Raw genomic sequence first — 23,084 nt, forward strand, 5'->3', positions numbered from 1 at the left:
ATGACCAGAAAGGAAAATCCTCTTTGTGTTTGGACTCAGAATGCTCCCTCTTTCACCCTTCTGCTTATTGCCATGTTGGGAAAATAACAGGGCACCATGTAGGTAGCAGAGAGTAGCCCCTAAGGCTGCACTTGGATCTTTGATGCCCCAGAGATCACATCTGTGATGAAACAATATTATGTTCTTGATTCAGGGCCTAGGCCGGTATATCCTTCTCCCTTTCCTGAAGCTTGACTCCATGCCTGGTCCAGAGCTGGTCTATCCTTCTCCCTCTCCTGAAGCTTGACTCCATGCCTGGTCCACAGCCAGTCTATCCTTCTCCCTTTCCTGAAGCTTGGAGAAACAGCATAGAAAGATGAAGAGGCAGCTAGGAAGGAACTCTTCTGTAAAAGGCACAAGGGCAGGAAAGCCCCTGGGCTGCCTGCACATGGGGAACAGAAAAGGGGGTCCGCTGCACTGACAAACACCGAAACACGGGGTGGAGTAGCAGGGTATTGGGTCTCTGGGATCAACAGGGCTAAGACCACTGTGTTTGAAAGCAGCAAAAGGGACAGGAGTTGGAAGTTCAGACTCTGGACCTTGGTGGACATCAGCAACCCATATCTAAGGACTTCCTATGTGCCAAAAACCTTGCGTATCTGATGAGTCCTCATAGCATATCCATAATATAGATGAAGAGGGACTCTAATGCAAATCACACTACCACACAGTCAAAGACCTGAGTGTGAACCATGAGAGCAAACACTCCACCCCGAGGCCTCCAGGCATCACCAGGTGTTCAGCTTCCCCTCACAGGTATCAACTGGCTATAGCCTTCTGTGTGCTGTCCAGTGGGTTCAGTATAGACCCTGGCTGTAGTGTTGGAGCAGGGCTCTGACTGCATATGTCAGATTACTCAGGTGGCCCTCATCACAGGTAGGAGCAGGGTCTGGAGTATTTAGAGGTTCATGGTGCAGCCAGCTCTCTGTGTGGGCAGCCTCACACTGAACCAGAACAAGTCAGGAAGAATTGGTTCCTTCATGTCACCAGAGTCTCAAAAATAGCCGGGTGAGTCCTGTAGAGAGACTGGTGTCCAGTGAACTGAAGGAACTTGAAGACAGCAGGTCTGAGGGTGTCTTGGCAAGGATGCAGAATAAAGAACTTGGGTTCCCAGTGACTAACAATATTCTCAGTTCTCCTTGGAGACAAGTGCACTGTAGTCCTCCAAAGTAAGTGCCAGGGGAAGAAGGCATGAGGCTTCCATCCCAAAGACCCCAGAAGTGATTGTGTGTTTTTCTTTACTTGAGTGGGCATGTACATGCATGCATGCATGTGTGTGTGTGTGTGTGTGTGTGTGTGTGTGTGTGTGTGTGTGCACGCACACACACATGCGCGCATGCATGCACGCGTGTAGAACAGAGGTGGTCCACATTGGACATCTTCCTCAATTACGTTCCACCTTATTTGTTTTTGGAGGCATGATGTCTCCCTGAACCTAGAGAGTTCAGTGATTGGAATAGACTGGCTGGCCAGTGAGTCCCAGAGATGGGACTGTAGGTACTGCCCCAGAGCTTTTTTCCCTTCTAAATGTGGGTCTTGGGAGATCAAACTCAGGTCTTCATGCATGTATGGCGCTTGCCATACATGCTTTACTAACTGAGCCACCACCCTGCCCCATCCTGCCAAGATTTTGGTTGTTTTTGTTTTCCTAATAGCTGCAGAAGGACAGACACTCAGGTCCTTAGTCAGTCAGGCAAGACTCCTGAAACTGGGACGGGCTCCAGGCTTTCTCTCTGAGGGGCTCCCAGCAGCAGGCAAACCACTGTCCCACTGTTTTTAGGGTCAGTACAGAACCTGCTAATCTCTGAGCACCACCAGGACACCTGGTGTGCACCTTCTCACACCCACAGCACCTACAGTGCACATAGATATGGTTCAGTGCTGCAGCTGTGATTCGTAGCTGTGTTGGTTTTTAATCCCAGGAGACATTTGGGACAGTCTAGGGACACTTTTGCTTTTCACACATATGGAGCTGCTACTGATATCCAGTGGGCTAAGGTTGGGTCCCCTGCTGTGCATCCTGTACCCAGGTCAGCTGTCACAATGAAGAATCTAGTCCCAAAGGTCCACATTGCTGAGATGGGAAACTGAGGTCAGGTTGCAGGGCAGGTGGGGGTCAGACAAGGTTCCATGTATTGTTAGTGCCTGTGTCTTTCTCTCTACAGTGGTCCAATTTCCTTCTCCAAAGGCAGCCCAGTTCAGCTGGCCAGCCCTCAGTCCATCTTGAAGCAATTTGGCTTTATGCAGCAAATGTATTATCAAATGCTCCAGTCCCCTGAGTCAGTAATCCACTTCTGGGAATGTGTCCCAATGTTGGAATTCAAAATGCTGCAGAACCTTCATCCACAAGGATTGGCACCCAAATCTTATTTACAGACTCCCAAATCCGACAAACAAATGTCCAAAAATAATAAGAAAGCAACTCTAGTACACCCACAAGATCAAATAAGAAACTTGGGCAGACACAAAAACTGTTGACACAAAACTGCAATATCTCGAGGAGGAATCTTCATTAAAATGGTAAGTAGGGAAAGTGCTAACTTCAAAATTACTTACAGTGTGATCAGGATTATGTTATTAAAAAGTATGCACAAAGTAAATATCAGGAGAAGGAGGAAGCCACTGTTGACCAAGGATTTTTCTGCAGTCTCTGAACTTTGGATTCTGGCACCCGGGGGTAGGTATTTCCTTCCCTGCCTTTTTGTCCAGGGTCAGACTAGAATTCTTTCTCCTAAGAGCTCTTATGAGGGAGGAGCTCATGAGACCCTGGAGATTTACACACAGTTAGTGGCTGCTAGAGGAGGAAGAGAAGTTGTTAGTGTTAATTGTCAACATGACAAAACCTAGAATCAACATGGAGAAGGGCCCTCTGGCATGTGTTCCAGGATCGTTTTGGTTTTGGTAGTTGATGGGAGACCTACCCACTGCAGGTGGAGGCTCTGGGCTATGGAAGATTGAAAGTGAACTGAGTTAGCACCCATGCATTAATTCATTGCTCTTTGCTCTCGAATGTGGATGGGATGTGACCAGCTGCTTCAAGTTCCTGCCACCTTGACATTCTCACAGAGATAGGCTATAACTTGGAATTGTGGTTCAGTTAAGCCCTTTATTCCTTAAGTTGTTTTTACAGGGTTTTTATCACAGCAACAGAAAAGAAACTAAAACAGGAATCATGTGAGAGGCACAGGAGAGGGCAATAGGGGATGAATACTATCAAACTATATTATTTAGGTGTGTGAAAACGTCATAATGAAACCTGTTATGTATAAATAACACATTAATAAAATGAAAGAAAAAATCCCGTGAAATACTTCAGGATGAGAAAAATCAAAAGTGAGTGGAAATGGAGAGGTGACAGATGACACAAGTGCTGAGATGGTGGCCGTGGCTTCCAGCTGCCAGCAGCCTTCTCGTGATCTGGGACACTAGGAAGGCTGGTGGGTGGGTGCTCTTTGTCTTGTAGTCTCACTATCTCCACGTCTTCTTGGGGGACCATTCAGCCCACCTAGCATTCTCGGGTCCTTGATTTCTTAGCTTGGATGACTATTACCCATATCCTCCCAGCTTCTGATGGTTGATCAAATGGCACATCTTCCAGGGAATCCTCTAAAATGCCCTGGTCAGAATCCCATTTCCTTGCATACCCTCAGCACACCCCAATAAAGTAGTGCTTTCCAATTAACTATCTACAGGTACACTTTCTCCCTAGAGCCCGAGGCACAGAGACCACACTCTATTTCTTGCTTCTGGGGGAGCAGTATGGTATGCTCTTTATCTGCATCTTAGCACCCAATCTGCTGCTACTTAGTGGTGACTCTGGACAAGCTAATTTACTTCTCTGTGAGAAGGGAAAATAATGGCAGAATGGATTAGTCATGTATTTTAAAGAAAAGACATAAATTACCTAACCTTGGCGTTCTTGTCTGTAAAATGAATATAATAACAATATTTACCTCATAGAATTAAATGAGGAAATACATATACACACAGCACTCAAAAAGGGTCTGATACATTATTTGTGCTTAATTAGCATTTAGCTCTATTGTTTTTGGCATCATCATTATCATTGCCATCATTATTACCATCATCATCACCACCATATCATTTCCATCATCATTTCCATCCTCACCAACATCAGCAACATCATTATCATATCATTTCAGTCATCACCATGTTCATCATTACTAACATCATCACCCCACTATCACCATCATCATCAACTCCATCACCACCACCACCATTTCTAATCATCAACATAATTTTTGTCATCACCATGTTCATCACCATCTCCATTATCACCAACATTATTGTATCATTTCCAGTCATCACCATGTTCATCATCATCATCTCCATCATTATTATTGCATCACCATCATGCTCATCATCACCAACATTATTGCATCACTTCAAGTCATCACATGATTTCCCTCATCACTGCCATCTTCATCCCTAGACTAAAGGCCCTCAAGATATCTTTGAGTAGGGCTGCCCATTCGAGATGATATTTTCACCCTCATTACCTCTGTTTGAAACTTTCCTCTCCGTTAAGTGTTACCTGCCATCTTCCCTTTTGTGACATGAGCCCCAAACAAAGATTAATTTATTTCATCAGCTGCTCTGAGCTTGGGTTTCATCAGCTGCTCTAGAGTTCAGTTCAAGGAACCCATCTGAGGATCCATCCACTGGTAACAATGTTTCTCAAATGTCAACCACCTGGGAATTACCATCACGATGTCTCTCATATCTGTGCACAGCTTGTACAATTTATTTACTTAATATTTTCTCTTTAAATTGCCTCACTTGTTCATACAAATAAATTAATTTAAAAAGGAAACTTTATATCCGTACCATAAATGGAAAAACAGTATTTCCTCATGCTCATGAAATATACATAGTAATAAAAATTAAAAAGGTTCTGTGCATCACCTACAATCATCTTCCATGCCAGCCCAGGGGATGCCTCTCAAACCTTCCCAGCTCCAGCTTTTACGTACAGGCCCCTAGAAGCAGAGACTGCTGTGATCCAGGGGTGACTCTCCTGGAAAAAGATCACACATTCCAGGGTTGGCTGCTTCTGCCCAAATCTATACTGAGACAGCCCTTTCATTTTTAGAAGAAGAAGGGAAAGAACAGATAAAAGGAGAGGGGGGAATAAGAGGCAAAGAGAAAATGAGAGGAGAGGGAAGGGGAAGAGAAGAGAGGAGAGGGGGAGGAGAAGGAAGGGAGAGGAGGAAAGGGTAAGGGAGGAATGGGAAGGGAAGAGAAGACTGAATAGACTCTGTCATTATAAAGAGACTAATGAGAGTGTTTTTCTTATGGAGGAACAGAGAGAACACCCAGAAACACAGATCTGGATTAAGTAGGAAACCTGCTTTTCATTCATTCATTGAACAGACATTTATTGAGTTATATAGTATGTCAGGCATTGTTCTAGCTACTGACATCACAGAAACATTTTTTAAAAATCTTAGTGGGGAGACAGAAAATAAATGCATAATATATTGATTGCTAGAAGAAAATTAAAACAAGAAAAAGGTATAGAGAGTGATGAGGGAGGCAGTCACAGTAAAGTATCTTCAGGGAGGTGACATTATAGCTGAGACTTGAAGGAAGCCAAGTAGGAACCTTGTGAGTATCGGGTACAAGAGCTTTCTAGGCAAGAGGAGTAGCTAATGCAGATGCCTTGTGGCAGAAGCATGAGTGGAGTATGTAAGTCTCTGACCAAAGGCAACTTAGAGGAAGAAAGAGATTATTTGGTTTACATTTCCATCACTGTAGGAAGTCAGGGCAGGAACTCAAATGGGAATCCTAAGCAGAAACCATAGAGGAGCAATGCTAGTTAACTCATTCACAGGCTCATGTTTAGCTAGTTTTCTAACATAGTTCAGGTCTACCTGACTAGGAATGGTACCACCCACAGTGGGCTGGACCATCCAACATCAATTAGCAATTAAGAAAATATGCCATAGATAGGCCTACAGGTCACAGTTGGAAGCAGCTTCTCAACTAAGGCTCCTGCTTCCCAGATGACTCTAGTTTGTGTCAAATTGACAAGCACTAACAAGAGTACAAGATTATATAAGTGGTAACACTTGCTGAGGAGAAAGTGCTGCCCTCCTGGGGAGAGGAGACTTTCCCATTGGACAAGCAGTCTGAAAGGTGGGCAGGGCTTCATAGTGAAGCTTTTGTTGAGTTGTCACTCTTACTCCGATGACTTTTCAGTGGTGTAACTACCTGTCCTGTAAGTAAGTCCAGTAAACTCAATAATCCAGACTCTGGTGGAATCATTTCTTTGGCCTGTCATTGATGCTCTAACTGGGGTGAATAGATGCCCCCCAGGAAAAGCCACACAACACAATATAACCCCATAATCACTCAGGGGTGACCACAACTGCCCAAAGACTCAGTGTGGGGATGACATGCTCTCTTCGGATGTCACCTCCCTGTTATGTATTTGAGGACATGCATATGTCCAACTCAGGGTCCCCAGTTCTAAAGTTCAATAGAAAGCTTGATATTAGTCTGGCTTATATTCTTTGTGCTCCCAAACAGCATTTTCTTCACTCTCTGTGTCATTGGGCAGTTCACTTCAGACTGTTAGTGTGTCATCCCAAGGACATTTGTTAGGCTGTGGGTGGTATATGAGATGCTCAGAGTACAAAGTTCATTCAAATATGGCAGAGAGGACAAAGAAAGCCATTTGAAATAACATCTTCCTACTTTCTGGCTGTGCATCCTTGGGCAAGACAGCAACCCTTCCTCACACTCAGGTTTAGTTATCTGTGAAATGGGAATACTGATAATACCTGGAGTGTATGCCATGCACTTTACAGACAAAAGACTCAGATGTGGTAAATGTTTCTACCCCAAGACTGTACATCAATCAGCATTCCACCATAGTGACAAAATACCTCAAGTAATCCACTTACAAGGAGAATTAATTTTGTCTATGGTCTCTTGACTTCGCTACTCTGGGTCTGTGGCAGCTCAGTATGTCATGGAAGGAGCATCAGATAGAAGAGGCATCTTCACCTCCCAGCAGCCAGGAGTCAGCAAGAGAGCCAGAGAGGGCTGGCATCCCAAAATTCCCTTCAAGGACACCCCACCCCCAATGGCCACAGGCTGGAAGAAAAGCTTTCAATTTATGTCTTTGGGAGACTTTTAGTATAGAAGTGAAGCCCTGTAACAGGAGGGATAAAGGCAAGTGCTCCAAGCATTCCAATGGCTTAGGGCACTTCAGAATCTTAATATAATTTACTGAAGGAAACAAGCAAGGTGGCATGGGGAGACACTCTAACCTTCACAGCCAGTCCCCCCACCCCCTTAGAGTCTTGACAACCTTTCTGAACGTCATGTGTCTCCAGTTTAGTTCAAAGCCTGTATGTCCTCAGAACTGGAGGAACACAGCCCCACCTGGTACCCTGTCTTTATAGAGGGGGCTCTGGGGTCTGAGTGGTGCCTCCTCAGGTGACCCTGGGGGGAACATGGGTCTGTGGTGATGTGTGGCAGACTGACCTTCTGAAGCCTGGATGTAATTTCCAGCCCTTCAGCTCACAGTCGAGGCTGATGAAGATCATACTGTTTAAATTCCCCATGCTTTCACCCCCACAAAAGGTGGACAATACATCAAAAGCAAATCTGTGGATTTATCGAAGCCCCTGTATTAATTATTTCTTGATGTTGTAACAAAATATCCAACAAAAGTAACTTAAGAAAGGAGTGTTATTGTAGACCAGGCTGGTCTCGAACTCACAAAGATCCTCTGCCTCTGCCTCCCAGGACAGCCTCCAAAGCCACAGAGAAACCCTGTCTCGAAAAACCAAAAAATAAAATAAAGAAAGAAAGAAAGAAAAAAGAAAGAAAGAAAGAAAGAAAGGAAGAAAAGTGTTCATTCTGGCCCACAGTGTGAGAGGCTGGTTCATCATGGTTGGGAGGCACGGTGGCAGCTGTTGAGACAGGCAGAAGCAGAAAGAGATGTTTCTGGGGTTCAGCTGGACCCAGGCTCATGGGATAGTGCCATCCACATCCAGGGAAAGATCTTCCTTCTTCTATCTTTCTGGAAACAGCCTCACAGACATAACCAGAGGTTCGTTTCCATGGTGACTCTAAACTCATCAAGTTAACAATCTAGATTAGCCAGCATGGCACCTGGGTTCCACAGGCGTCAGTTGCTGCTATTATCATTACTAGTTATTAACAAGAGCTTCTGCTCTTGAATCTTTCACCCATGAGACTCCTTCAAGAGCCGAGAATCTCACCTCTGCTGCAAAAACAGTGATTTCTACCACCCACCTGGAAAGAACAATCTTGGAATCTGAAGAACAGCTCTCTGTGTCCACAGAGAGAGTGAGCCAGTCTGTGCTAATTCAGACTGCAGAGAAAGCCAGCCTGAATTACAGTCAGAGCTGAAGAGAGGAATCTTATTACCTCCCTTCTATGCTGGGTCTTAGCAGAGCATTCTGCACACAGACTTCAGGTCCAACTTAATGAATGCACAAAACACACTCGCAATTAGCAACACCCATTTGTGTGCCAACAATTCACACAAGAAAAGTCAACATCCAATGACGACAGTGTTTATTTTCACAGCAAATTATCCTTCAACACGATTTCTGCAGCACGTTGCTCCCATGGGCTACCTGCTTAGGTAAGCATGGATTTGCTTAGTAAATTCTTTCTTTAAACAGAGGTTGGGTGGGCCTTTTAAAGCTCTGCAGGGCTAACCTTTGTATTTGTGTGTGTTAAATGTGTGTATGGGTGTGTGTGCATGTGCGTGCATCTCTCTCTCTCTCTCTCTCTCTCTCTCTCTCTCTCTGTGTGTGTGTGTGTGTGTGTGTGTGTGTTTAGTTGTTCCCCATCTTATGTTTTGAATCAGGGTCTTTCACTGAACATGAACTAGGCTGGGAATACTCTGGATTCTCCTGTCTCCATCCCTATTTCCTGTTCCCAGGCACTAAGGTTACAGATGTTTTTATGTGGGTGTTGGGGATCCAAACTCAGGTCCTCATACTTGGTTTAGAAGCACTTGGTTTAGAACCATCTCCCCAGCCATGGGGCTAACTTGTGACACCCTACAGGACAGTGTATGTGGGCCGCCTGGTTTGGAGGCCTCTTCCCAAGCAATGTACACACAGACATGTTCCAACCCTATAGTCAGATTGTGCAGTTGTGGGGCCAAGGGCATGTTCTGGAATAAGGAGGTTCAGATGTGTGGTATTCTGTCTTCTGACAATGTTCCCCAAGCGTGTTATTGGAGTCTTTGCACATGCTCAAGACACCTTGGGAATGTGTTAAAATGCAAATATTCCTCACCTCATTGTGGATACTCAGAATCTTATTCATCAATATCACAGCCTCAGAATTAAGTGGTCAATATACTTACTGCTAGATCCTGCTATATCACGTGCTAGTAAAAGCACAGAACATGGGGTGGGAGAGAGGGCTCTGTGGTTAAGAGACCTGGGCTCGATTCCTAGCACCAACATGGTGGATGACAACCATCTGTAACTCCAGTTCCAGGGGATGTGACGCGCTCAATTGGCCTCCTTGGGCACTCACACATGTGTTGTACATTTGAACTTGTAGGCAAAACACTCATACACATAAAACAAAAATAAATCTAAAAAAAGTACAGAGTGTTGGTGCCATAATTTAAATGTAAAAGATTTGGTTTGCTTTGTAGTCTTGTATGCTGTGCATCAAAAAATGTTCCAAGGCAGAGTCTCCAGATGCCAGCAGATTGCCAACAGGGCCATGTTACTAAAAACGTTAGCTCAACCACACAACCAGGAGTCAGAAGGTATTGTTACTGGGGTATCTCATAGCTTGAAGGGTTTTGAAGGGATGAGAATCCAACCTGCCAACCCAGAGGCCAGGAAAACAGCTATTTTGTGACTTTCATGGTTTACACATGAGGTGTCCCTCACTTCAAAGGCTCATCTGTCAGAGGTTTGGCTCCTGGTTAGTGGTGTTATTTTGGAAAGTTATAGAAACTTCAGGAGGTGAAACCTAGGTGGAACAAGTAGCTTCTGGAGATGGGCCCTTGAGGATATCATGTCCTTGCTATAACCCTGTCATGCTCTTGGCTTCCTGTTTTCAAGGAGGTAAAAAAGCACCCTTGGCCACGCACTCCCATCACCATGGTATTCTGCCTCCTGGGGAGTCAAAGAACACAGAACCAAGCTGCCAGGTAAGGAACATTCTCAAATTGGGAGCCCAAATAGACCCTTCTCTTATGTTGTTCTTCAAATGGTTGGCTAAAGTGAAAGAATAAGTAGTGATGTGGTGCCAGTGACAGCCTCTCTCTCCCCCATGGCTCGCCTTGCCATGTCCTGGGTGTGTCAGGGATTCCTCTGGAAAAAGGTGCAAGTTGGGTTCTGGATCCAGAAGCTTCTGACTGCTCGGGATCTGCTGGAATCACTGTATCCACTTCTGCACAGTTTAATGGTGCGGAAGTCAACACTTGAGTTCCACCAGGAACTGATAGATAAGCTGTGTAACTGTCAACTGAGTCTTAAGCAAATACAGCAATAATCTCCTTTGCTTGGTGTCCTGGTTAACTTTTATTGTCAATTCGTCATAAGCAAGAAGTCACATGGAAAGAGTGGATCTCAGGTCATTCTCAGGCCAGATTGGCCAGTGGTCAGGTCTGTGGGGGAACTGTCCTGACTGTTGATTGATTGACATGGGAAGGCCTTACCCACTGTGGGTGGTGCCATCCCCAGGCAGGTAGTCTTGAATTATATAAGAAAGCAGGCTGACCCTGAGCTGAGGAGCAAGCCAGGGTGCTGCACTCCTCTACATCCTTCACTTTAGTTCTTGCCTCCAGGCTCCTGCCTAAGTGTGTGCCTGGACTTCTTCAGTGATGGATGTGACCTAGAAGTGGAAGGTGAAATAAACCCTTTCCTCGTCCAGGATGCTTTTGGTCATGAGCATTTTATCACAGCAACAGAGAAGAAACTGATAGAGTTAGTCTGGCTGGAGAGCACAAGTCTGAATTAGGGGACATACAATCAAGTATTCTTTAAACCTGGAACACCCCAACTTTCACTATTCCTCTGAGTTATTTTAACGTGGCTGACAAATTGACTGAGAGAGGGAAGCATACAGGAGGTCGCCAGTGTGATATACATATCTCCAAGGACACTCCAGTGACCTACTTCCTCTAACTTGGCCCCGCCTCCTACCCTTCGCTACCTGCCAATAATGTCATCCTATTATGAATCCTGCAAGGGCTGAACCCACGCATTAGGACCAAGCCTTCATGATCCCATTGTCTCTGGAAACACCATCACAGTGACACCTAGAAGTGCACTTTCTAATCCCTTAGGCATGTCTTTTATACTATTTGTTTGTATATTATGTGTGTGGATGTGTGTGTCCCAAGGCATGCATGGGGGTGTCAGAGGACAGCTTGAGGAAAGGGTTTTCTTCTTTCACCATGTGGGTCCCGAGGAATTTGGGTCATTAGGCTTGGCAGCACCTGAGCCCATGGAGGCAACCCAATGATCCTCCCTGGGCATTTTTTAACCCAGTCAAGTCAGGCAGCAGACTTGGCCACCACACCCTCCCTATTTCATTCCTCCTTTTTGGAGCTCTCCCTCCTTTCCTTCTATCTTCACCTTCCCTTTGTTCTTCACACCTCCTGTGGTCATATTCACACCACAGATCTGGTACTGTTCTACCAGTGAACAACTCAACATTTGTACTTTCAGAAAGAGAGAACAGTTTCCAGCAGGGAGAGAGACAATAAAAAATAATAATAAAGTGAAATGTGCAGTGTGATTAGCAGAGGAGAGAGGGGGATTATTATGGGTACTGGCTTTTTAATTGGGGTAATAAAATGTTCTAAAATGGACCATGGTTATGGCTGCACAACTTGGTAAATGTACTAGAAATGATTGATTAGTATGCATAGACAAGCTGCGTGTGAATTATGCCTCAAGAAGGAGACTAGGGAAACACAAATGTATGAATTCTGTGGATGGTAATTGCTGGGCATAACACTCAAGAGTGATGGGATGAAGACTGCTATGAACCAATGGACTGAATGCTCATGTCCTCCCCGATTCACACGTGGAAGCCCAGCCCTCCCGTGCGATGACGTCAGAAAGTGGGGCCTTTGGTAGATGTTTAGGATTGGGCAAGTCTAAGAGGGTGGGGTGTCGTGATAGAGTCTTATAGGAAGAGGAAGGATTCCCTGCTCCCCTCCTGCCCAAAATGAGAAGGTACCAACGCAAGCCAGGCAGAGAGCCCTCACCAGGAGCTGCATATCTGACCTTGGATTTCCCAGCTTCTAGAACTGGGAGAAATAAACACCTATCTCTCTCCCCAATCCTTGCACATGTATGTGCATGCACACGTGTATGAAGCTATACCTGTCTCTGTGTATGCACACGTGTGTGAGGGTATCTTTGTCTCTGTGGATGCACATGTGTGTGAGGCTATCCCTGTCTCTTTGGATACACACATGTGTGTGAGGCTATCCCTGTCTCTGTGGATACACACATGTGTGAGGCTATCCCTGTCTCCATGTGTGCACATGTGTGTGAGGCCAGAAAAGGTGATGGAACTCCTGGAGTTATAGTTGGCTGTGAGCCTCCTGACTGTGAGGCTGAAACTGAATGAGAATTACCTGAAAGGGCAGCAAGTGCTCGTAACTGTTAAGACATCCTTCCAGCCTGAAAAGTTTGTCTGTTGAGCTGCCCTGTGTACTCTGCTGTTTTGTTTTAATAGCCCAGAAAGATCCATAGAGAGTTATTGCTCCACAGTGAGAAAGTGAGGCATGCGGAGTTGTTTACCTGGGGGAGCAGTCAGTGCAAAGGTCCTGAGGTTTCCTTCTGAAGGTCAAGGAGCAGAAATGGTCAAAGGGAGAGCAGGGGGCAGGCCTGAGAACAGTTCTGAGGACTTGGCTTATACTGTGGGTCAGAAAGGGACCAGTGGAGTGTTCTGAACAGAAGAGAGAGAGCTACTCTGACATGTGTGACCAGCAGATGCTGCTGCAGACAGCAACAGTCAACCATTTAGAGAACATGCATACTGCCTGCAGCAGGCAGGGTGCCAAGCCCTGAGATGGGCATCTATGCACCCCGTATCAGAGCCACAGCCTGTGTCGGATGAGATTATTTCTTCCATCTAATTGAAAAGGAAACTGAGGCTCAGGTCAGATGAGGCATGGATTTCACCACAGCAATGACAGAGCTGGGGGATTTACCAGGCCTCCTTCCTCTAGAGCCCCACCTTCCCCATGTCACTGGCACTGCTTCTCACACACAGCAAGCGTTCGAAACTGCGTTGGCCAGGTCAGCTTGGGCACCCGTTGCATGAAAGACTGGCGTGTCACTTTGGACACAGAGTGGCTAAGCGGCGAGGGCACCAGGCTGAGGAGCCAGTATCCACTTACTGAGCTCGGCGATGCTGCCCACCCGTGTGGCCAGCAGGGACTGTTCGATGGTCCTCAGCTCGGACTGACTGAACATGGGTAGCTCTCCTGGCTTGCTGGGCCGCTGTGGGTCTCGGTGTAGGTTCAGGCTCTCTGGCAAGCTCAGTACACCTGCAGTGGGGAGGGACAGAGAAGAACAAATTGTTACTTTTCAGTTCACCAAGAGAGTGGGGAACCCACACTCTGGACTCCTGAGGCCTTTTGAGACAGGCTAGCCCCAAGCTCATTATGTAGCCAAGGATGACCTTGAACTTCTAATCCTCCTGCCTCTATCTCCTTGTGCTGGGATTACAGGTACACACAACCACTTCCAGTGTATTTGGTGCTACAGATCAAACTCTGGGTTTCATCCATGCTAGGCACACAGAAACCAACTGCACAGCTTCCCCAGCCCAGGACCCCGTTAGACACGGATGTTGCTTTTAACAAATGTGAGCATTTGTGTGGACACTACATTTCCAAAGGCCATGAAACAGAATCATTCCTGGCAATGAGTCTGTCCACTGAGAGATGCTTCTTCTAAATCCAGAGTTCCCTGTCTCATCCTCTCTCCCAGAGACAGCCCAAACATTCTGGAGTGGGAGGGGCCAATTCTTGCTGGTGGTGGCCCCTGAAGGCTTCCTTCATTGTCTCAATAAATGTAACCAGTGTGGATCAGCTATGGTATGTGAGGCAAGACTTTGGAATTTCTCTGTAGTGATGTATATGGGGGTGGGGGTCAGGGAAAAGTCCCTAGGACTTTCATACCTTGTACAGTGAACAGCCACAGAAAGCCCGAGAACACCACACTCTTCCCTCTCATTCTGCTTGTGAATTTTAGTGATAACCTGAAACATAGCTATGTGGCTTACTCAGAGGCATTTCCCTATTCCTAGCCACCCCATGAGGAGTTCTGGCTTCTTGAATTTCAAGTCTGATTAATTGACTTACTTTGGTCAAGGCCATGTTAACGGATGGGATAGAATCAGAGGCCTGAAAATTGCTTGTGACATTGAACTTGCTATTGTGAGCTCTGCCTTTATCATGGCCCTGGATAGCCAAACCATCTAAGGAAGGTGAGAGAGACACACACAGTGACATACACAGTGCACACGGCAGCCAAATAAATAAATAAACACACAGACAGACAGACAGACAGACAGACAGGCAGGCATGCACACACACACACACACACACACACACACACACACACACAGAGAGAGAGAGAGAGAGAGAGAGAGAGAAAGAGAGAGAGAGAGAGAGAGAGAGAGCGAACTCACTGATTCTCACAAAATAACATGGGAACAATAAAGCAGGATCAACATATAGGTGCTGAATGGTGGAAGTCACCTGGCAGAGGGAGAGGATGCAGGATGTGAAGCCAGAAGTTTAACTTCACTCCTCTCCCTGCTTTAATCACAGACCTCAGTAGTCCCACCCATACCCTGCCACTCATTGTGCTGAGACCATGGAGAAGGAAGCTAGAGTAAACGTTGGTTCGAATGAATGATAACAGTGACTAAAGGATACAAATGCCAATTTGATTTGAATATTCCGATAGTCCGGAAATGATAACCTTCCATTAAAGATGGTTTCCAACTGCCTATTTGTCAAACACTTTGCAGCTCCAAAGAATATACTTTGTATCACAGCCCAGCACACAACAATATGCTTTTCTTGTTTGCCTTCAAACATTCAGCCTCTGTTTTTGTTTTTCCCTTCTCTTCTGTATTAGCAATAATAAAGAAATGATGGCTGTAGTCCCTGAAGTGCCCCGAGGACCCAACTAAGGAGCTGGAACAGGCAGTGTGTTTGTGAAACACCACAGCTTGGCAGGCAGGTCAACATAGTCTCACTATTCACCATATACCAGAGGATCTTGCAGTTTTCAGGGAAGACTAGACCTTCAGAGAGATGCCAACTACGCAAGACAATTCTGCCTCTCTCACACCCTCCCGTTGGACCCAGGCAGCAATGCTCTAAATCCTTTGTCCTCCCTTACATGACCTGTGAAGTCAGAGGCCAGACCAAACAGCCGTTGCCATGGCAATAAATCTTGGATCTGTCCCTCACTGAGGTCCTTGATGTCTCTGTGACTCTAGCATAGGGACCTCCTATACCCTTGAAGAGGTCACTACAAATGATGCCAGAAAATCAGGACTCAGACTAGGAGCTGAGGCAAGTTTCATGGTCCCCTCACTTGTGTAGGGGTGGGGGGCAGAATCAGGGGCATAAACAGCCAAGAGTGAGGTCCTGAACACTAGGGAGGAGGGGCAGATGGAGTATCATACAGGCCCTGAGGTGTTCCTAAGGGATTGATCCATTGTTTTCATCATTGGCTGTGTATTAACCGGGATCTACAGCCTGTATGCTGCTCCATGGGCATCGACAGACACAGGAGAATGAAACTTGAGTCTGGAAGCCAGAACCTCATCCTAGCATGACACTTCCTGTGCTCAGCCTTGGACAGGTCACAGAACCTCTCTGGACCTCAGTGTCTTCTTCTATGAGGTAGGGAAGGGGTGAAGTACTGGATTCTCCTTCCCTCTGGGGCTTGGGAGTGACATGGGGTCTAGTGGGCTAGCTTTCAGATGATAAGCACAAAGGTCCTCCACACTTGGACCTGTGATGCAATCAGCACACAAACCCCCGCTCTGGGATTTCTTCATGCTTCATCGTGAAGATGAACAATCCCCTTGGAACTGTTTGTCCTTTTGGAGAGTTATAAAACTCAAATGTGGAAATGTCATTTATTCAAAGACGCTTTAAGAATTAAGTAACAGAAATTTATAAAATCTGTTATTGATCAATCATGGCAAGACTGTACATTAGGCTTTTCTTTTCTTTTTGAGAACTCCGTATAGGGTGTCTTAGTTAGGATTTTATTGCTGTGAAGAGACACCATGACCACAGCAACTCTTATTAAGGAAAACATTTAATTGACTTATAGTTCAGAGGTTTAGTCCATTATTATCAAAGTGGGAAGCATAGACGTGGGAAGCAGGGAGACATGGTGTTGGAGAAGGAACCAAGAGTTCGACATCTGGATCAGATTGTCAGGCAGCAGGAAGAGAGTGTGAGCCACTCGGCCTGGCTTGAGCTTCTGAAATTTCAAAGTCCACCCCCAGTGACACACTTCCTCCAACAAGGCCACACCTTCTTATTAGGCCACTCCCTACTAGCCTACAGGGGGCATTTTCATTAAAACCACCACATAGGTCTTTACACATAAACCGAAATAATTAGTTTTTCTAATGTAGGAGAGTATCTAGGTGAATAAGAAGACCAGAGCATCATATTTTAGTTTGATGCAAACCTATTATTGCAGGTGTGGACAGAATGGCTTGGTGATTAAGACCCAAGTTCAAAATGGAAATTTGGGGGTGGGTAGGGGAGATGGCTCAGCCAGTCAAGTATTTACTATAAGCACGAGGAACTGAAAAGGTCACGTAAAAGCCAGATATAGCAGTATGCACCTACACCCCTAGCTTTGGGGGCGGGGTCCAGAGACAGGGGCTTGTTAGCCAGCCAACCTAGCCAAATTAGTGAACCCTAGGTTCAGGGACAGGCTTTGTCTAAAAAAAACAAGGTTGGGATTGATAGAGGAAGACTGCTGGTGTTGACTTACAGACTCTATACACCCTTGCACACACATGCACATCTTCCAGTGTACACACACACACACACACACACACACACACACACACACACACACAATGTCTTTGTGAGACTCTGTGGTGGTTGGTATATTTTTCATTTGGCCAAGGAAGGAGTGCATTCAAATCCTCAAAAAAGGTTGATGACTCTTAAAAATACAAGTGCAAAGTGAGTTGGCTCTATGGGCATGAGAGCAGGACAGCTGGCCTCCTTCCCCCCACATGCCATGGAGTGGCAAGGGTAAGGAAAATATGCTGTCCCCCACACCTTGCCACCTGTGGCTGGTGGGAGGGCAAGTTCTCTGAGGCAGAGAATGGAAGAGCTGGACCCAAAGGGTGTGAGAGCAGGGTAACTGTCTCCCTCCTTGCTTTTTGCCATATTGGGTGAGCTAGGAGGGGGAGTGCTGGAGAGCTCACCCTGGTGGTGACAATGAGGGAGAGCTGGCAGGCTGACCAACCCAGATACCACCCAGGCATAGAACCAGGGCTATGAATTGGGGCACCTCAACACCCACTTCATCTATGAACTGCTGGAACATGTGAAGGGGCTGCTTCTGCAGATCCAAAGCTACAGGATCTCCACGACATAAGGCAACAACAGGATATCCAAGAGAGGTCCCAGTGAGGGCCCAGTATTTATTTATTTTTGTTTATTATTAATTTATTTTTTACATTCCAATCCCAGTTCCCCCTCCCTCCTCCCCTCCCACTCCCTCTATTGCCCCCCTCCTCCCATCTACTCCATGGAGAGGGTAAGGCCTCCCCTAGGAAGTCTACTAAGTCTGTCCCATCATCTCGCTGAGGCAGGACCAAGGCACCTCTCCACCCTCACACCCCTGTGTCTAGGCTGAGCAAGGTATCTTTCCATAGAGAATAGGCTCCATTAAGTCAGTTTGTGCATTAGAATTAGGTCTTGGACCCACTGCCAGTGGCCTCATATATTGTCCTAGCCACACCATTGTCACATATATTAATGGAGTCTAGTTCAGTCTTATGCAGGTTCCCCATTTGTCAGACCTGAGTCAGTGATCTCTCACTAGCTCGGGTCAGCTGATTCTGTGGTTTTCCCCAACATGGTCTTGATGCCTTTGTTCATATTTTCACTCCTCCCTCACTTTGATTGTACTCCAGGATCTTGAGGGCCCAGTATTTACAGTGTAGCAGAAGCCAGAGGCCTTGAATCAATGACTCATTGTAATGAACACTTACAAGTAAAGATGTATGGACCAAAGGGTGTACTGTGTGACTCACTGGGCCACACTACAGCTTCCATGCTGACATTTTTAAAATTTGTTTTGTTTTGTTATTTTACTTTACTTTTGTTTTGTGGGGAGGTTGCAAGGGCAGAGGGCAGAAGAGAAGGGATGGGGAGATGAGTGGGATCAGGATGCATGATGTGAAGTCCACAAAGAATAGAAAGTTAAAAAAATAAATTTCCCATTAAGATCCATCCATTTTACTCCTAGGTATTTAACCAAGTATTATTTGAAGTAAATACCGAACTACTGAAAAATTTTAAAAAGTATGATCAATTCACTCATGACTGTGAGTATGGAATTCACATCTATCAAGGTTTCTGCTCACGGCTGGTGCTGAGGTGCAAAAAGACCAGCATGGCATGGTGCACAGAGCCGAGTTCCCTCTCAACATGGAGAAAACTTCCACAATGTCTAGACAGTTTCCCTAGCTGCAGAGAGCAGTTAAACGATGGGTGCTGTGGGTTTTCTGTGATGATTAAACATAATGACATACTGAGAACCTCTGGCCTCCAGTGTGAGCACCTCATGGATACTCTACCCTACCAAGCAGGAAGTCTCATCTATTTACTGTCTGCATTCAGTCTTGAGAGTCATCTTTGCAAAGTCTTGTGTGACTGGAGAAAGAGACTCCTTTGGTTAGGTCACTCAGTGCTGCTCTGCATGGGATCTTGGACACACCATGTCCAGCACCTCATGTGTCATGGGGGCCATCAGACTTTCCTGGCCTGCTTCCATTCTGAGGGGCACAGCACAGCCCTGTAGCAAAGTACCTCGCCTTCCTCTATTTTATCACTAGACCTGGGTCAAGGATGTATTTTTCCATGAGGAGAAAACCGTGCTAGCCATCCCCCAACCTTCATCCACTCACCCTCAGGGATGATACTAGTGATGGCGATGAAGGAGGAGGCCAGTCAAGCTTTACCGAGTATCAACTCGTTTGGACAGTGAGCCAAGCACTTTCTATGTTTAGATTAAAATGTATTTGAATTCTCACAACTACACCAGGTTAGGTGACAGAGTAGACACCATAGGTGACAGTGTAGAGAAGTCTCTGGATTCCAATGACCTTCCTTTGAACTACGACCACGGCATTGACATCCCTTTCATTTCTAGCACTTATGGTGGCTTGATACTCTGTTACTACAGGTTGTCTACTCTTAGTACTTCATGTGAGTAACCAGAGTTAGGATGTAGCAATGGAAGAAGCCAGAATTGGGAGCTGCATGGTCCATGCTGGGAGTCAGGGGTGGAGCTCTGGATACAGGTTTTGGCTCTGCCCAATCTGCCTCTGGCTGCTGAGGAGTGTTGACTGTTCTGACATTGATGCCAACCTGGACTCTGTCTTCCATTGGGTAAGCAGGAAGCTGAAAGCAAGAGTCCACACTCAGGTTTACCAGACAAGAAGGAAGGAGCCACAGAAGAGATCTGGCCAGGCACCAGTGCTCACTTTGCCACCTTGCATGGCAGCTGCCAGGCTCCCACTTGGTTCTTGTGGAGACTTTCCCTCCCACTGCAGTGTTTGATACTGCTTGCCTCATGGCTGGTGGAGAGGCTGGGATGGGACAATATATATGGAAAATCTGGCACAGAGAACAGAGTCAATAAATGTTTGCTAATAAAGTAAGTAAATGAAGTTCTTTGGAGCTGAAGATTTAAGAAGTCAATAACCTAGTCACTGCCAGAAGGCTTTCTTTTTCTGCTAAATTTATGAAGAAAAAAATAGTAAATATCAGAGTTTTTTTTCCTATGCCAACAGTTTGGATCCCCTGTTTTATTTTAAAAGACTTGGCAGCAGGAAGCAGATTTAGGGCTGGCTTAGTGAACCCACTGTCTAGGAGAAGCAGACCCTTTCCTCTGCTAGTTCTTGGCTCACATCTTGGCCAAGAATGGGTTTCCTTTTCAGAGATCTTTCTTAAAAATGTTGGACCTGGGGCACTTAAGAATGAGAATGGAGGAAACACAAAAGTAGAGTCTTTGTAGAAACAGGCACCGGGACACACTGAGTGTGGAGGGGCATGGTGACCTTCTGAAAACCCAAATGCTGGGCACAGGGCCTCTGAGCCTTGGGCTCAGCTGTGAAGACAGACCCCCACCAGCTGGAAAACTGTAAAAATAGAGCAGAGCACGAGTCCCCTGGGGTCCTATGGAGCCACCCTGAGGCGAGCCCAAGGCAGCCTCAGAGCTTCACATGCTTCCTAGGGACTCAGAGCCAGCTGCAATTTTGAGTGGCTCAAAGAGCCCTAGTTTCGAGTAGTGGAGGCCAGTTTGGCCCACAACACTGATGCATTTAGTTGGCCTCCCTGTAAGTACCCGTTTCCTTGGGAATACTACAGAATAATGGAGAACATTCTAGCATAACCCTCACAAGGCCACTGGAAGATTAAATGAGTGAAATACAGCTTGCTGTCTATAAATAGCTCAATCGTGGCAGCTGTTATTATCATTATAATTGTTGTTGGAGGACAGTCCAGGGAGGAACAAAGGCCCAGAGGCAGGTGCTCTGCCTGCGGGGGAAGTGCCTGGAGCAGAGGGTGAGAGGTGACAAGCAGATACTTGGCGATCATGGAGAACTTAGTCACTGGCCACATTCTAAATCTTCACCTGCAGGGCACTATGCTTCTCTCTCAGTTCACAGCCCAGTTCCTAGAAACTATGATCTGATGTCAGATCTCCATTTCCACCTCCATCTCCACTTGCATTGGTCTAGCAAGCTCAAGACTATCCTTCTGAGCCTGACTTGAGATGCCACACACCACAGGTTAGGCAGCCATCAAGACAGTGAGAAGCTTGGCAGAGGTGTCCAAGCAGAGACAGAGAGGCAGGACAGGTAGGATAGAGTCATAGGCAGGAAGTGGCCCAAGGGGACTCCCCCACAATCAGTCCTTCCCTCCATGAGCTGCAGGCTTTTGAGATGGGACTTAACCCCACTGAGCTTAGCGAAGAGTGGCTGCTATGTCATTCTGAAGGCTTGGTATGAGGCAAGGCACAGCAACAACGGCATGCCAGTGTGGCTCTGACACTGATGACATGAGAGGAGCAGGAAGCCATGGGTTAAAAGTTCAGTTCATTCAAACATTCAGTGAGCATTAGCTGAGCATCTGCTAGGTGCCGACAATGTTCTAGGTACTTGGGATCTGGTAGCAAAGTACTGGAGAGCTTTGCTATTTTAGTATTTGTGTTCCAAATGAGTGCCCTAATACATGATTGGAATATGCAGGCAATAGGCAGGCAGTGCCACTGAGGAGACGGCAGAAAAGGAGGATGCGGTAAAGAAGCACTGAAGCAGAGTGTGTGTCTATTAGGTATCTCAGGTGAGAGCAGGGCAACAGAGGGAGCGAAGGGTGGTATGTCCCATGCCTGTTAGAGAAGTAATTCAGGAGAGGTCACTGGTGATGCAGTGCTGAGGATGGACTGGGTGAAGCCTCATGGGTGGCTCCAGAGACTTTGGCTCTGACCCTGAGCAAGGCAGGAGCTACTGGAGGGTGGCTTTTGAAGGGCCACTCCAGCTGGTGGGATGATCATGGATGACAGGGGATGACAGGGCAGACTCAGGCTAACAATAGAGGTCATAACACAGGCCAAGCAATGAAGATGCTAACTGGGTGTTAGGTGTAAGAAAAAAGAAAGACTAATTGCAAGGCGCGTGATGGGTCTGCATCTACTCAAGGGGGCTGGGTTGGGAAAACATGCTAGGCACACTAGCGGACCCTTGCTAAGCATACTTGCTGGCCTCTCATCTCCCAGGATGCAGTCTTACCACGTGAGACCTGTGGGGGCAGGTGTTTCTGCCCTTCTATTTCCTGCCAGTGTAAGACCCCTGGAAGCTCAGGCCTCCAGGATCTCAGCCCAGGACCTCGGTCACCCCAATCGCCAGGCGGATTTGAAAGCTTGATGCAAACTGCACGAGGCTTTATTGTTGTTTAACGAGCTAACCTCATGTTAGCTCAGGCCTTCCATCCATCCACCATGCGGATGGCTAGAAAAGACTCTGCAAAGCGTCTGCATAGAGATCTTATAGGGCAGTGTAAGGGGAGTGTCTAGGGGTATGCACAGGCTCAGGATTGGTGTGCCTCTAGGCTTGGAGGACTTGCCCTGTGTTGATTGGTCAACTGGTTATTATGGCCCATAGGCCCTCCCAGGGTAGTTGCTATGCTCTACGAGTCATTGCTGTGCACTTGTCCAAAAAGCACACCCAGAGCCGTAAAGCATAGCACCACCAGCTAACTTCTGATTGGTTCCTTGCTATGAGGCAGGCATCTGACCTCCTAGTGACTAAGACAAGGTCAGACAAGCACATGTTCGGCTGTTATGGCTGCCGAAATGGGGACCTGGTCCCTTCACCAGCAGGGACCATTGCTAGCCACACCTGCAAGACTGTTGGCTCCCTTCCTCACTCCACCCTCTTATCTCCCAGGGTTCTGCCTCTCCTGTGTCATCCATGAAATTTCTCTGCATAGTCCTCAGTGCCACCCATGCTGTAGTGGTGAATAGGAAAGAAAACACATTTCCCAGTTTCCCTGTGTCTTCAGTGAGGGGATTCCTAGGGCTTAGCAGATCAAGAGAACACTGATTTAGGCCCTAACTCTTCTCAAGAGCTTCAGGGGAATGTTATCATAGATCTGTTGGGTCTTGCGGAGCTGTGGAAGTGTTAGGAGGTGCTCAGTTCTTGGAGATGTAGCTCCTAGGAGGAGGGGCAAGTCCTCTGGAAGT

General features: G+C 46.5%; 1 protein-coding gene across 2 annotated transcripts in view; it reads right to left on the bottom strand.

Moving 5' to 3' along the window:
- Btbd11 (BTB domain containing 11) overlaps positions 1-23,084 on the bottom strand; it is a 278,066-nt gene that overhangs the window by 95,179 nt on the left and 159,803 nt on the right. For both annotated transcript variants that reach the window (XM_035451736.1, XM_027392491.2), the window contains exon 2: positions 13,442-13,591. In XM_035451736.1, the coding sequence (XP_035307627.1) occupies positions 13,442-13,591 (150 nt within the window). The remainder of the gene's footprint in view (positions 1-13,441; positions 13,592-23,084) is intronic.

The sequence above is a fragment of the Cricetulus griseus genome, assembly GCF_003668045.3.
Source record: "Cricetulus griseus strain 17A/GY chromosome 1 unlocalized genomic scaffold, alternate assembly CriGri-PICRH-1.0 chr1_0, whole genome shotgun sequence".
NCBI lineage: Eukaryota > Metazoa > Chordata > Mammalia > Rodentia > Cricetidae > Cricetulus > Cricetulus griseus.